At 41.8% G+C, this 15,828-nt stretch overlaps 1 protein-coding gene across 2 annotated transcripts in view; it reads left to right on the top strand.

Annotated features, from left to right (window-relative positions):
- The window catches only part of GPC2 (glypican 2), a 108,487-nt gene extending 92,892 nt beyond the window's left edge, over positions 1-15,595 (top strand). For both annotated transcript variants that reach the window (XM_073622888.1, XM_073622887.1), the window contains exons 7-11: positions 306-436; positions 2,814-2,948; positions 3,037-3,173; positions 3,265-3,440; positions 9,673-15,595. In XM_073622888.1, the coding sequence (XP_073478989.1) occupies positions 306-436; positions 2,814-2,948; positions 3,037-3,173; positions 3,265-3,440; positions 9,673-9,929 (836 nt within the window). In that variant the 3' untranslated portion in view covers positions 9,930-15,595. The remainder of the gene's footprint in view (positions 1-305; positions 437-2,813; positions 2,949-3,036; positions 3,174-3,264; positions 3,441-9,672) is intronic.
- Positions 15,596-15,828: the final 233 nt, after the last annotated feature.

Raw genomic sequence — 15,828 nt, 5'->3', positions numbered from 1 at the left:
TCGAATTGTAAATATTTACTTCCTTCTGTGATATATGATCTTGGTATGTTTACTGATGTAGTCACATTTGCAGACTGCAGTAAATACCTGCATACCTGTTGTGGCCAAAAAAAAGAGCATTATTCTTATATTTCCATTACTCTGTATAATGGAAGGAGCTGACCGTCCTGACAAACTGCAGCTGCAACTAAAATCTTACTTTTGTATAGCCTAAGCTTTTAAAAATGTATATTAAATAAATGTTTAACAAATAGGGAAGGTTAAAAGAAAAAGTGTCAACGTGTCTTTCAATTCTCCTCATTTAGATGGACTGCAGGAGGTGGCTGAGCGATTGGTAGGACCTTTTAATGTGGAACTTGCTGCAGAGTCGATTGCAGTGAAAATATCTGAAGCCATAATGACACTGCAGGAGGAGAGTGTCCAGCTAACTGCTCAGGTATATGCTCAAAAACATCAAACGTGTCTTCTGTCCTAATTTGTTGCATACACATATGGGTTCTATAACTTGCAATGCCTGGGGCATGGCTGTTAAAATACAAATTAAGTGGCAGCTCCCGGGGTCTATTCAAAGATTTAATCCACCTTAGTGACTCTGCCGTTTTTTTCCTCCCCTTAATTGTTTCTAAAGGGTCAAATACAGGAGATTTTATTAGTTGGCTAAATAATGCAATGTTGTGTATCATCTCCAGTTGCAAACGCCACACAATGGATGGGTCAGTGGCAAGGACATAACTAAAAATCAAAAGGGCTTATAGCAAAATTGTGATGACCTCCACAGCTTGGTAACCCCCCCCCCCCTCCTTTTTCCAGTAGCATCTTTGCAATACTTGGTATTTTTACACCCTTAGTTACAACCTCTTTACCACTGGTGGCCAGTAATGTCTATTGCTCGATTATTTATACCAGGGGTCTTCAAACTGCGGCCCTCCAAGTGTTCAAGAACTACAATTTCGATCATGCCTAGTCATGTCTGTGAACGTCAGAGTTTTACAATGCCTCATGGGATGTGTAGTTCTGCAACAGCTGGGGGGGCCGTAGTATGAGCATCCCTGATTTATACCATGTAATTTCTGGTACTCCGTGGCATCATATGCACCCCTCCTATTTTATCCCCTTTTACACTGATGTTTTTTATAAAGCCCCCCCTCCAGTAAAAGTCCCCTGTATGTTGGTGGCCAGGGGAAAGGACAACACCCCTATATTTTTAGTTAATGTAAATGCCCTGATTACACTGATGGTGAGGATGTGCCCCCTTACATTGTTGGTCAGTGATGAAGAGGGCTCCCTACATTGGGGACAGTGAAGGGTCCACTTGTATTAATGGTTGTTGTAGTTCTTACATTAAAGTCCAGTAGAGACGTGGGTCTTTACCTTGGTGGACAGTGAAGAATTGTTCTCTTACTTCAGTGGTCAGTGGTAAAGTGACCCCTTATATTGTTGATCTGTGCAGAAGGCCTCCCTTTTATAATTATGAAGGTCCCTCCTATAGTCAGAGAAATGCCCCTTACATTTATGGTCAGTGGAGAAATAGCCCTTTACATTGATTTCCAGTGGAGAAGTGCCCTCTTACATTAGCTGTAAGTAGAGAAACATCCCCTTAAAATAAATCAAAAAGCATTTCCATACAATAAATTTTAACCTAACTTCTGCGCTGTATCCAACCTCCCTACCTCCCCTAAGCAAGGCAACACTCAAGTGTCTGAAGCACAAATCAATGCACAAACCAATTAAATTAAGTGTAGCACTAAACACAGCCTATGCCTACTAGTACAAAATAAGTTTTTTTTTTAATAATATCTATACTTATGCAAAAAATGATATGAGCAATATAAAAAACACAAATGTGTCAGATCAACAAAACATCGCTTATCCCACAATAAAGTGCATATGTGCGAATACTACTCATGGTGTTAGTATATAACAATCAAACAATATGTGTAGACAGTGCAACAGTGGAAACATTTTTTCATTGGTGGTCATTCTAGTGACCCTTTTCATTGGTGTTCAGCTTAGTACCCCTTACATTGGTGGTCATTGTTGTGCCCCTTTACATTGGTGGTCATTGCAGTGCCCCTTTACATTGGTGGTTATTGTAGTGCCCCTTTACATTGGTGGTTATTGTAGTGCCCCTTTACATTGTTGGTCATTGTAGTCCCCCTTTACATTGGTGGTCAATGGAGTGCCCCTTTACATTGGTGGTCATTGCAGTGCCCCTTTACATTGGTGGTCATTTGAGTGCCCCTTTACATTGTTGGTCATTGTAGTGCCCCTTTACCTTAGTGGTCAATGGAGTGCCCTCTTAAATTGGTGGTCAATGGTGATGTGCTCATTTACATTGGTGGTACCAATTTGCATTCATAACAGTAAAGATGTCTCCCCTTTTTGCTTTGGTGGCCAAGGATCTGGTCCAGGATGTTCAATGGTGTTTTGGTGGCAATAGAATGAGGAGATTAAAGTCTTTGCTGCTGAGACTTTAATGTAGAAGAACCACTGACTCAATTCAGAAATACTGTATAATCATAAATTATCCTAGGCTGAATATTTTGGTGATACTGACATACAGATAGCAGAGGTAAAATGTATAAATCTGTATATAAAGGTAAAAGTGAAAAATTATTTCAGATAAACATTACAGTAATACCACATTGAGAATACATTATAGCTACATTTTTTAATAGTGTGTAATGTTTGTAATAATAAGGTGTAATAATACAGTTGCAAGGAAAGGGAGTTGAGATATTTTGAATGCAGTTAGTGTCTTTTTTTATTTTTATAGATTTGTTCTGCTATATAATTTCCAATGTGTATTGTAGATCTTCCAGTCCTGTGGAACCCCGCCTCCATCGCGGTCACGACGCTCCCCGCCAGAAGATCCTAAGAGAAGGTTTCGAGTTTACAGCAATGATGAGAAGCCCACGTCAGCAGCCGGTACCAACATCGACAGACTGGTGAGCAAGGATTACATTATAGAATATACGATAATACTGAGTGTTCTCTTCTATTTTCTTATCTTGTAAATCCTTTTCTTTGTTATAGGTGTCAGAGGTGGTGTCCAAGCTCCGCCCACTGCGTGGTCTCTGGAAGCTCCTCCCTCTGTCCCTTTGTTCTGATAACAGAGTCTCTGCTGGTCTTAGTAACCAAGATAAATGCTGGAATGGACAGTCGAAGGGGCGGTGAGTATTGAGATTAAAAACTCAAAAGGGGAAATCTGATTGGTGAAGAGAAGAGATGCCCTAACTGTGGCTGTTTCCTGTGACTCTACAGGTACCTCCCACAGGTGACAGGTGACGGTGTGGTGAATCAGATTAATAACCCTGAGGTGGAGCTGCCGATGTCACCTCCGGACCCTAGAACACGCCAGCTGGGCATACAACTGCGTGTAGTCAGGAGCAAACTGCGGGCCGCATTCAGCGGGAGGGACAGTGACAGCCAGGATGCCTGTAAGTGATCATCTGCCACTCTAGCATAACAAACCCAGGGATTTTGTTAAAATAAACTGCAAAACTTTTTTTAAAGGGGCATTCCAGTTCAAAATAATATTGTCCAACTTATACTCCCCATCCTTTTAAAATAAAGTATGTCAATGTTTTTTTTCTTTGCAAGATAATCTACTATATACTGTAGGAATCCAAAGTGTATCCGTGTGTATTTGCAATATGTACTCATTAAAATCCAATAAGGAGCGGGGAGTTTAGTAATCGGCGCTACCTACTTACTCAGGTTCAAGCAGAAAATGTACTGGTTTTCTGAACACAAAGCCTTAGGGTTCAGCAGCAGGTTCCCTTCTCTGCATTACCGGCACGGTGCCAGCATGCAGGAATGAATGACATCATCCCATGCCAGCCAATCAAGAGGGAAGAAGAACAGCATCCAGAAGAAAAGGAGCAGATGCCAGAATTGTCGAGGGACCTCACGGGCATCAAACTGTTGGAGCACAGGTGAGTGTTGGAAAGAACCATCTAGCACCCAGCTTGGGTGCTGTCGTCAAGTTATAGCTTCCTCCAATCTGGACCCAGAAACCAGGTATTATTGCTAAGCATCCATGACTAGCAGACAATAGCTTAGATGCAAACTGGAACTCACTTTATTGAAAACTCATGCAGAATTTATATACCACACAACTTCAGGTAGTGTCAGAAACCATGAATCAGACAGAGACAGAAGTACAGTTAAATCACGCTTGTTTAATTATAAAAGTGAAAAGAACAAACGTAGCCAAAACATAGCCAAATTTCGGTAACCGGAGCAGATAGTCAGACAAGCCAGAAAGTCAGCAAGCCAGAGAACAGCGTAGTGAAACAGCAAGCAGGATCTGGAGCCAGAAGAAATGTCAGCCAAGCAAGTCTTTAACAGGAACGCAGGCGATAGTCTCTGTGATGTTGACCAAGGCGAAGGCAGAGATCATCTGGGCTGGACGGCTTAAGTAGGCAGGACTGACGAGCAGGATATCATGAACAGGCGAGTCACTGTGTAGAGACTGTCCCGCAGTGAGGTTTTATGATGAAATAAATGCATGTGCATACCTCCCAACTTTTTGAGATGGGAATGAGGGACACCTATCAGCAAAAGTATGCAGGCATAGGACACACCCCCTGCCACGCCCCCTTAAAGGATAAAGGAGAATTGTACAAAAAAACAAGATGGGTAAACCCACAAGTGCTTTTTTTTTTACCACTACTATTCCTTTATAGTGTCTAAAATTTACAAATGCAGCAATTTAGAAATCAGATGAAAGGTTTAGCACTGGAAAACACTTTTTGATAGATAAAAAGTACATTTTATATACAACTATACAGATCAGACCAAAATGAGGGACAAATGAGGAGGAATGAGGGACAGAGGGACATTGCTCCAAATCAGGGACAGTCCCTCGAAATCAGGGACAGTGGGGAGCTATGCATTTGGACCATCAGCCATTGGTTTTGGTATATTCTTTCCGCTATATACCAGAGCTTCAAAAAGTTGACAATGATTCTTTCCGTTCCTTACTCCATCCAAAACTGTTGTTGGGCTGAAGTTTGGCTTTAAAGCGGAACGCTTGGAGAAGTAAAATTGCTCCATTGTAGTGGGGCTGTGCATGTACGGCAAGGTTTGAATGCTTGTTTATGTTTAGGGGATTTGAATAAGCAGTTTTTTTTCACTCCATCCTTTATTCACCCCACTTCTTGTTTAGCCCTTGAGCTGAATGAGAGGAAATCAATCGCCTTCCCTGTCAGTGCTAACAGCATGGATGGAGAATCTCTTCTGCTGGCTATTATATTCAGGCAGTCATGGCACATTGATAGGATGCAATCAGTGTTCTGCAACTTATTTTCCACCTGACTCAGTCAATTTTTTTAAATTGTTTTTTGTTGATTCGAGTGTAATACTTACAGGGCCACCTACGGCTCACATTTCAGCTGATTCAGCAGGAATGGTCTAAAATTCGAGTCATCTGTCAGGGAATTAAAAGTTAAAAAAAAAAATCATATACTCAGCAAAATTCCACCCACATAGACAGTTGTTTAGAGGATATGAAGATACTGACCTTCCGATTCATATATAATTGATCTGCACAGCCGTGAAAGAATACAACTCCCGACTGTCCCTTATTTAGAGGGACTTCTTCTTTTATGAACTAAATTCCTCAGTCCCTCTTTCCTCTTTCTGTTCAAATGTACCCATAAAAAAAAATGCATTATTAACCACTTCAGCCCCGGAAGATTTGGCTGCTGAATAACCATTTTTTGCGATTCGGCACTGCGTCGCTTTAACTGACAATTGCGCGGTCGTGCGACGTTGCACCCAAACAAAATTGACGTCCTTTTTGCCCCACAAGTAGAACTTTCTTTTGGTGGTATTTGATGATCTCTGCGGTTTTTATTTTTTGCGCTATAAACAAAAAAAGAGCGACAATTTTGAAAAAAAAAGCAATATTTTTTACTTTTTGCTATAATAAATATCCCCATTTTTTTTTTAAAAAGCAAATTTTTCCTCAGTTCAGGCCGATATGTATTCTTCTACATATTTTTGGTAAAAAAAAAAAAATCGCAATAAGCGTATATTGATTGGTTTGCACAAAAGTTATAGCGTCTACAAAATAGGGGATAGATTTATAGCATTTTTATTATTATTATTTTTTTTTACTAGTAATGGTGGCGATCTGCGATTTTTATCATGACTGTGACATTATAGCAGACACATCGGACACTTTTGACACATTTTTGGGACCATTGTCATTTAAGCAGCGATCAGTGCTATAAAAATGCATTGATTACTGTAAAAATGTCACTGGCAGGGAAGGGGTTAACACTAGGGGGCGATCAAGGGGTTAACCGTGTTCCCTAGTGTGTGTTTCTAACTGTAGGGGGAAGGGACTGACCTAGAGGAAATGACAGATCGTGGTTCCTAGCTAATAGAAACTTGCGATCTGTCACTCCTCACAGAGCAGAACGGGGATTTGTGTGTTTACACACGTCCCTGTTCTGCCTCTTGTGCCCGCGATTGCCGGTGGTGGTCATCGTGACCGTCGGACACGAGCATCGGCACCCCCCTGCACGCGCGCCTGCTATCCGGATCCCGCTCGAGGGATCGCGCCGACCTGCCGCAGTAAAATGACGGCGGCTGGTCGGCAAGCGGTTAAAGTGGTTCTAAAGTCAAAAGTATTTAGGGCCCATTCACACTGGATAGGCTGGCATGTGTTTATTATATATATTATATGTAAGTTGTAAAATCTGCGTAAAGCAACGCACGTCAATGCATGTGCGTTTATTGTAACGCATATGAATGTGGGAATTCATATAGTTAGTTGGTACATTTTAAAACGCAATATAACATAGCATGTGGGTGCACAATGTTTGAAACTATGTTATGGTTAAAGTGGTTGTAAACCTCAGACATGAAAAATGAACAAAGCATATCCCTCTATGGTGTGTACTTGTCTCAATTTAGAGCAAGTGTCATTTCTGTCTGCTGCCTCCTTCCCCTGCTCTCAGAATGATTCAGTACTGACAAGTTTTCCTGACACTGAGAGAAAAAAGGTGACAGGGGATGGACCTCCAGCACATTGACAGCCCCAGCTCTGTTCCTGTGTGCTGTATGAAGGGGGGGGGTGTCCCTTCCCTCCAACCAGCTCTCAGAGCTCTCCTCACTGAGCTCTGCAGGGTGTAATCTCAGCTCTCTGCCCCCTTTTTTATGAACTCTCAGACAATCTTTAAAAAATTCAGCACTTTGAATGGCTGTAGAGAAAAGAGGGCTGCAGATAAATAGGTACAAATTATGTAGGAGGATTTGTATAATCTCTGTGAGGCTAGTCACTTCACTGGGTATATGTAAGGGTTTACAACCATTTTAAGGCCACAGTTTTACCTGATATGCTAATAAAAGCTATGTTTTAGCAAGCACATGTCGGGTACGTGCTTTTCTATCTTGGACCCACAACTCAAATGTTGGCTGATTCAGCAGGAATCATCTGAAATTCAAGCTGTGTATGGCAATAAACGTCTACTGAATAATTCCATTGTAATGTGTTCCAAAACAAATGTGTTCCAAAACAATCCGCAACCCATGCTTCTGGATGAACAAAACTCTCAGCATTTGGCCCAGTGGCAACCCGGCCATAGGGCCCCTCACATCCATGCAGCTGGCTGGCTCTTGATCTACATGCATGGCGCCGGACGCATGGATTCCAATGAGGCTCTAACAAGCTTCAAAAAAGGGTGGGCTTAGGGTGCAGAGCACTGTGCCCCAAGCCCACCCAGTTGTGTGACAATAGTAAACGAATATTCGCTATTGTCACACTGATTTTGCCTCCCAGGCCAATCAGGAAGCGGGTCCTGAGACCCGTTTCCCGATTGGCCCGAAAGGAGAAGCCTATTGACCAAGGGAGGAGACGCATGGCGAGGACACCACCGTGATGCCGAGGAGGAGACGCAGGGGAAGCCAGACGCCGGTCGCCTGGAGGGAAGTGCTGCTCGGGGTAAGTGTTGCGGGTGACCCAACCGGGGTTGGGGATTTTTGTTCACTGTTTGTCAACCCCCCCAAAAAAATATACCACCGGCCGCCACTGGTTTGGCCCAATAATTTCAGCAGGGGCAGCTCCCAATTAGCTCCCCTTGCAGTTCCTCCATATTGGTAGCCACCATAAGACCAGCTATAATCGTAATTTCTCCGGTTCAGCAGGATCCGTCTATGGTCAGGATGGTTGTACTGAAGTCAGTCCATTGATGGAATACAATGGCACAGCAGGCGGGATTGAAGGAAAGAACACATTCAGGCCCGGGTCACACTAGATGTGGTCCAAATTCACAGCAAATTTGCTGCAAATCTGCACAGCATCTTAAACCCAAACCTGTTCATGCGAACTGATTGCGGAGTATATGTTAACCACTTCCCGCCCAAGGACGTCATATGATGTCCTGGACTTTCAGTTTGAATATCTGAATGATGCCTGCAGCTACAGGCATCTTTCAGATATCCTTGTTTGCAGCCGACAATTCTGTGCACCATAAGAATGATCATAGCGGCAGTTCTGCCGCTTGATCATTCTTACAGGTGACGGGAGGGGACATCCCCCCCTCACGCCTGCATCCGGTGCTTCTCCGGGCTCTCCCGTGCCTTATTGACCCCACATCTCTCCATAAAGAGGACCTGTCACGATATTACAAGGGATGTTTACATTCCTTGTAATAGGAATAAAAGTGATCAAAAAAAAAAAAAATGTAAAAAAAAGTAAAAAATAAATAAAATTAAAAAAATAATAATTTAAAATGCCCCTGTCCCCGGTAGCTCGCGCTCAGAAGCGAATGCACACATTAGTACTGCCCACATATGTAAACGCTGTTCAAACCACACATGTGAGGTATCACCACGTGCGTAAGAGCGCGAGCAATAATTCTAGCACTAGAGCTTATCTGTAACTCTAAACATGTAACCTGTAAAAAAATGTAAAGTTTCACCTATGGAGATTTTTAAGTACTGAAGTTTGGCCTCATTCCATGACTGTGCGCAATTTTAAAGCATGACATGTTGGGTATCTATTTAGTCATCGTAACATCATCGTTCACATTATATAAAAAATTGGGCTAACTTTACTGTTTTGTTCCAAAAAAAACTGTTTGAAAAATTGTTGCGCAAATACCGTGTGAGATAAAAAGTTGCAATGATGGTCATTTTATTCCCTAGGGTGTCTGCTAAAAAAATATATAATGTTTGGGGGTTCTGAGTAATTTTCTAGCAAAAAAATTATGTTTTTTACATATAGGAGAGGAGTTCCAAAATAGGCCCGGTATGGAAGTGGTTAAATTAACAACAACCCGCAATCAGTTTGCAAAACGCAACGCAGATTTGCAGAATCGTATCGCATGGGTGTGAACACCCAATGCAAACAGATTCTGGTGCAGACAAAAAAAAAGGGTCCTGCATGGTTCGAATGTGATGCAAATTCAGCTATACAGTTTGTATGGCTGAATTTGCATCGCACAGAAATCGCATGAGATCTGAATAGCAATGCGGTGCGAATCACATGCGATTTTCTGGCTTCGCACCAGTGTGAACCGGGCCTCCTTCAACCAGTGGAAAGAAAATGGCATAATGTATGGCTTCCGTAATGCAACAAGGACTGTAATCTATAGGAAACCAAAGTCTTATGTGGTTTTTGGTCATACTGGTAATCCTTTTTACTTCTTCCATCAGTTGATGAAGGCAGTGGAAGCTCAGGCGGAGGGGACCCAGTAACAGAGAAACCTGTCATCAAAGTCCGTGACCGAGACACCAAGTACAAGAAGAATCCGGGGAAGGACAAGAAGAAGGATGAGAAGAAGGATACTGGTGGGAAAAAAGGGGATGGGCGGAAAAGAAGGAGGTTCGATACTGATGCAGGGTGGTCTATATCCCCCACTTATAGTATCACCTGTGGGGTCTTGCTTGTGGGACTTGTACTATCTGCATGACCTGCCAGCTGCAATGCCTCCAAATGAATGTGTGTTTTCCAATACATTCCAACATGTGCACATGTATGGGACATCTCTGTACATACATGTGTGCCTCTATCCTATTATTTGTTATAAACATACAGCGTACATATTGATTTACCACTGGATACAGCAAATGGGTTAAAATGGACCTGTAGGCAAATGTTAATTGCATTACTGAGATGGTTAAAAAGGAGTAACAAAAGGTGAAAAGATGCTTCCTTTTCCAGGTGAATATGCTGCTCCAGATTCCTTGCGACGGGGCTGATAAATGAAAAATGAACTCTGATTTTCCCATTAGGTTTGGTGAGCAGTAATGGCAGGAGCCTAAAGCAGGATTCTCACCAGCAAGTGACAGAATTTGAGTTCTTTTGCTAGACTTTATAATATATCCATCTCAGCGAGTAGTACTAAAGACATATTTTACCTTAATGCAGTCACTTCATAAAGGTAAAAAAACACCCTAGTATATGCGTTAAATCCCCCCGTCCCCCGCCCCAAAACATCTGCTACTCTTTTGCTGTTGCCAGCTCCAGGATTGCTTAGCTAACTTTCTTGTTCCAGAGGAGACACAGAGGGCAGCAGAACAATAGGCTCCTGCTGCAGTTAGTCTAATTGTGGGGAGGAAGATAGAGCAGGGGCGTTGTTTGCCGGGCGCTTTGTGTGTCTATGGATTCATACAGCTCAGCACGGGTCCCAGACAGGAGCACACATGCAAGGGTGTCTCCATTAGCTCCCGGCTAGCTAAAGGAGACACCAGCAAACAGGGAAGGGGTTGGAGGGGGGGGGGGACCTTTTCTCCTAAAGTTAAGACAAAATTAAGGTTTAATATCACTTTAAGGTTTGAATATAGGTCTGCGTTGCCTTTTTCTAGTGATTAAATAGCAACTAAACCCAGAATGCCTGTAACAAACCCAGGCACTATACCAGAAGTGGTTTGCTAAGTTTTCTTGAAAGAGAAATGTATTCAGGGCAAAAAATGACAGGTCCTCTTGTAAGAAAGCCACCGTATCCACTGCCACTTACTTTCCCAGCTTCCCTTCACCCCTCTATTTCTCTGTTGAAGCTGAGTGTCTTGTCCCTGTGTAAGCTCTTTGTCACAGCTTACAAAGGGCTAACTTCTCTTCCTCTTTGTCAGGTGACAGTGTTTGGGCTTGCTTATTGGACACTGAGGTCTGAGTACTGCCTGCTGGGAGGAGTTTACATGCTCACCATACCAGAGCAGGTGTTTACTGAGGGCTCTAAATGGCGGGGCATTGCAGCTAAGGTGACTATCAGTGGGTGGGGTTTTTTTGGTCTCACAATAGAACCTAGGTTCTCTTTTAGGTGTTATTCCATTTCAAAGCAAATATCTTCCAACATACTTTACCGCCTTTAAAGTATTGTGGGGCTACATCATTTTGACTACAGATTTTCTCTGACAGGAAGTATCTTGGGAAGAAATGGATGTTTAACAATTTATAGAGTGAGTGTCAGAGTGTCTAGTGAAAACATAGTTTTTAGGATAAAAAAACTCAGTATTTTTGTTCCAAAATAAGGCAGTGTTGAAATAATTAAATACAAAATACCAGTCTTCTTGACCCATTTCCTTTAAAATGGGTAAAACAGCTAATATGTAAATAAGCAGGCGTCTAGTACCTAAAATCAGCAGAACATACACAATGTTATTATTATGATACAGGATTTATATAGCACCAGTACAAGTCACTACAGGTGGATTAGGAGGGTACCACTTGTAAGAGCTTACAATCTAAAATTAGCCAAACACCGGACCATCACACCTCTATGAGGTTGATGGACATCCTATTCCAAAACCATAGCCATTGATTTGGAGTTGGCAGCTATACCAGCCTCCCCTCTTCTTTGAAGGTTTTCCACATTTTGGAGCCTATCTGTGGGAATTTGTCCCATTCAACCACAAGAGCTTTTGTGAGGTTAGGTACGGATGTTGGATAAGATGTTGTAGCTCACAGTCGGCATTCCAACATAAAGTTGGATGCAGTTGGCAAACTGACATGTTCAGTAGGATTAAGGTCTGGGGCCAGGCCACTCAAGTTCCTCCACATCAAAACAAATCTAACAACGTCTTTATGGAGCTGCTTTTATGCAAAGGGGCACAGATACAGTATGTGGGTCCAAAAAAGGACCTTAGTTTGTGTGAGCTTACAATCTAAAAAAAGCCAGGCACCGGACCATCACACCTCTATGAGCTTGATGTACATCCTATTTCAAAACCATGTGCATTGATATGGAGTTGGCAGCTATAGCACCCTCCCCTTTTCTGGGAAGGTTATCCACATTTTGACGTGTATCTATAGGAATTTGTCACGTTCAACCAGAAAAGTATTTGTGAGGTCAGGTACTGATGTTGGATGAGAAGACGTAACTCACAGTCGTTCACAGTCAGCAATCTGGCATGTTCAGTAGGGTTAAGGTCAGGGCTCTGTTAAGGCCACTCAAGTTGCTCAACATCAAACTCCTCTAACCATGTCCTTACGAAGGTTTTTTTATGCACAGGGGCACAGATATGCTCATCCAAAAAAAAACTCCCATTCCAAATCTATGGCCATTGATAAGAAGTTGGCAGCTATACCAGCCTCCACTCTTCTGGGAAGATTATCCATATTTTGGAGTGGGTCTGTGGGAATTTGTCACATTCAAACAGAAGAGCATTTGTGAGGCCAGGTACTGATGTTTGATGAGAATGTGTAGCTGACAGTCGGCATTACAATGTCCAAGTCAGTCGCAGTCAACAATCTGATATGTTCAGCAGGATTGAGGTCAGGGCTCTGTTAAGGCCACTCAAGTTCCTTCACACAAAACTCATCAAATGTCCTTATGGAGCTGTTTTTATGCACAGGCGCACAGATATGCTGGTACAAAAAAAGGTTCCTTGCTTGTGGGAGCTTATAATCTAAAAATAGCCAAACTCCGAACCATCACATCTCTATGAGGTAGATGGACATCCCATACCAAAACCATGGCCATTGATATGGAGTTGGCAACTATAGCAGCCTCCACTCCTCTGGGAAGGTAGTCCACATTTTGAAGTGTATCTATAGGAATTTGTCACGTTCAACCACAAAAGCATTTGTGACGTCAGGTACTGATGTTGAATGAGAAGATGTAGCTCACAGTCAGCATTCCAAAGTCCCAGTAGATCGCAGTTGGCAATCCAACATATTCAGTAGGGTTGATGTCAGGGCTCTGTGAAGGTCACTCAAGTTCCTCCACACCAAACTCATCAAACCATATCTTTATGAAGCTGGCTTTTATGCACAGAGGTTGGAACAAAAAAAGGTCCTTAAACAAACTGTTACCACAAGATTAGTAGCCCACAATTGTCTTAAATATCTTTATATGTTGTAGCATTAACAGCACCCTTTACTGGAAACACCTAATCTTAATAACTTGGTGGGGTAGCCACACACTTTTGACCATATTGTATACTGTATATTGCACAATCCTTAATTGCCCTGGGCTGTTTTCAGTTTATGCCCCCCCCCGACAGTTTATTGGTATAATAAGTGAAGGTCCATGTACACAGACATGTGTTTTGCTTCTGGTGTGGGTTTGTGAATCATTTCTGAAGGACTGGAATGCGGTGTTTTGATTTTTGAATTGGATCTTTTGCAGAAGTATACTCTTTACAAGTGACTCATATCATGGTGGCAGGTACAGGGAGTGGGAGGATATGTAATGTGTATGATCATTTGATAATCTTAAAGGAAACCTTTTATTGAGTGGAGTAGAAAAGCTGCTATTGCTGATAGCCTTAGAAAAAAAATCTCAAAGCCCAATTCTGGGAAATTTGAAAATTCTGCCTTGCAGTGGGGCTGCACCTCAAGGGTTAACTGCTAGTTTATTTTAGAGAGGAGAAAAAGCACTTCTTTATACCCCTCTCCCCCAGAAGACAGCGCTCCGCTATGCTTCGGCAGTAGACTGTTTATTGGCATCATCATGTCCAATGCATGGACCCTTCATCAATCTTGATACCATCATGATCCTAGACCATGCTCTAGTTCACTAGAGCATGGGGGAGCAACCCCTGCGGGGACCAGTCTAGCAGCATGGGAGAGCATGGCCCCCTAGACCTTAACGAGCAGTTGACTCCTGCTGTGTAGGCACATTCCCAACTGCAAGGGAGAACTTTCAAGATTCCTGGAGTTGAGCTTTAAGACTTGAAAGCTGAAATTGACTTACTATAAACAGCAATAATGTGCAAAACGTTTCGGCCATCCCCATGGATGCCCTTGGAAGCTAACCAGTCTGCTCTTCTTATTATATCTAACCACTGCCTAACATGGTGCCTAATGATGTGTCTGTGCTGATTCCATCAACTGAACCATACTGACTGACAACACAGCTCATATCAGGAGGGAACCTGGTCCCTCATGAGAGCTGAGATTCATATTTGTCTTGCTTTCTCAGACCAACTTAGCTGTGATTTACTAACCTCTGGAGCAATTGCACTTGCAGAGGGCAACTGCACTTTAAAAAGTGCACAGTCTATTTGCTTTTAGTAAATCAACCCCATTGTGCCTTGAGGCCTGGTTCACACCTATGCAGATTGCAGTTGATGCATGTTTCTAGTGCATGTAGCCTTTTTAAATAAACTTTATTGATCCTTTAAAGTCTATGGAACCAAAATCACAACCTCCTGGCCCTTTCCAAAAAATTCACAGATGTGAACGTGACCCATAGGAAACCATGTTAAATGGACTGTAATGTGTTTCTGCGAAACTGAAAAGGCACTAAAAAATGCATAGGTGTGAATCAGGCCTAAGTGTTAGACCAGTTCCTATGTATATTCGACCCACTGATTCCAAAAAGGACACCAATTTTTCCCTATCAGCTCTGGTTTTTGAGATACAGCATAAATGCCATAGACCACTCTTTCATTCAGGGTGTAAGTATAGCAAAATACGTCTGGATGATTCAGATAACACCATCTTAAAGTAGCCATCGCCTCTGCGGCACTCGATATGCTGCAAGCATTACACATATTAGTGGCAATATATACACACCTCCTATACGACACTTTCAAATCCAATGTTTCCAATGTAAAATTACAGTTGAAAGAACGTAAACACTGCCACTATATCTGCTAACTTTTATGCAAAAACACAAACTAGGTAACGGAAGAGCTAGTTGATTAGCAAGATCTTTTCTAAAACTGAGTAAAAAATTAAATAAATTCGACCATATCGAATAGAAATAGAAACTAGAGCTGATGCAGTCTAGCCAAAGCAATGTTGTGAGTGAGCATGCCAAATAACCCAAAGAACAGGTCTAAAAAGCAAGGCACAAATGAGAAAGATTTTTTTAGTTGGGCTGTGTAAAGACTGCATGCATTGCCACCTAACAGCCACTGCGGGGTGCTGCATGCCTAGAGAGAATAAGCGAAAGTGAATGTGTCTAAAAATAAAAAAAATTAAAAAGATGTAGCTCTGCCCTGTGGTGGATCGGCAGCTGGCAAAGATAAGTAATGTACCAAACTTATAAATAATCATAAGAGGAAATTTGTAGTGCCAAAAAGAAATGAACAGCTATGAGATGTGAATACTGTGTTATAAATGGACAACACATTGAAATAAAGTCCTAAAAAGCATTAAAGTGAAGAAATGCTAAAGTAAAAAAAAAAATATATATATATATATATATATATATATATATATATATATATATATATATATATATATATATATATATATATATATATATATATATATATATATATATTTAAAAAATCCAATCTTGTGGATGGAAATCAACAATAAAAAAACAATACAGTAATACCTCGGATTGCGAGTAATGCAGTTTACGAGCGTTTCTGGCCTTGTTCAGTCTAATGAGAACTTTCCAGGCCAAAGATAGC

Source organism: Aquarana catesbeiana, linkage group LG03 (genome assembly GCF_042186555.1).
Source record: "Aquarana catesbeiana isolate 2022-GZ linkage group LG03, ASM4218655v1, whole genome shotgun sequence".
NCBI lineage: Eukaryota > Metazoa > Chordata > Amphibia > Anura > Ranidae > Aquarana > Aquarana catesbeiana.
This window is presented reverse-complemented; position numbering and strand designations above follow the sequence as displayed.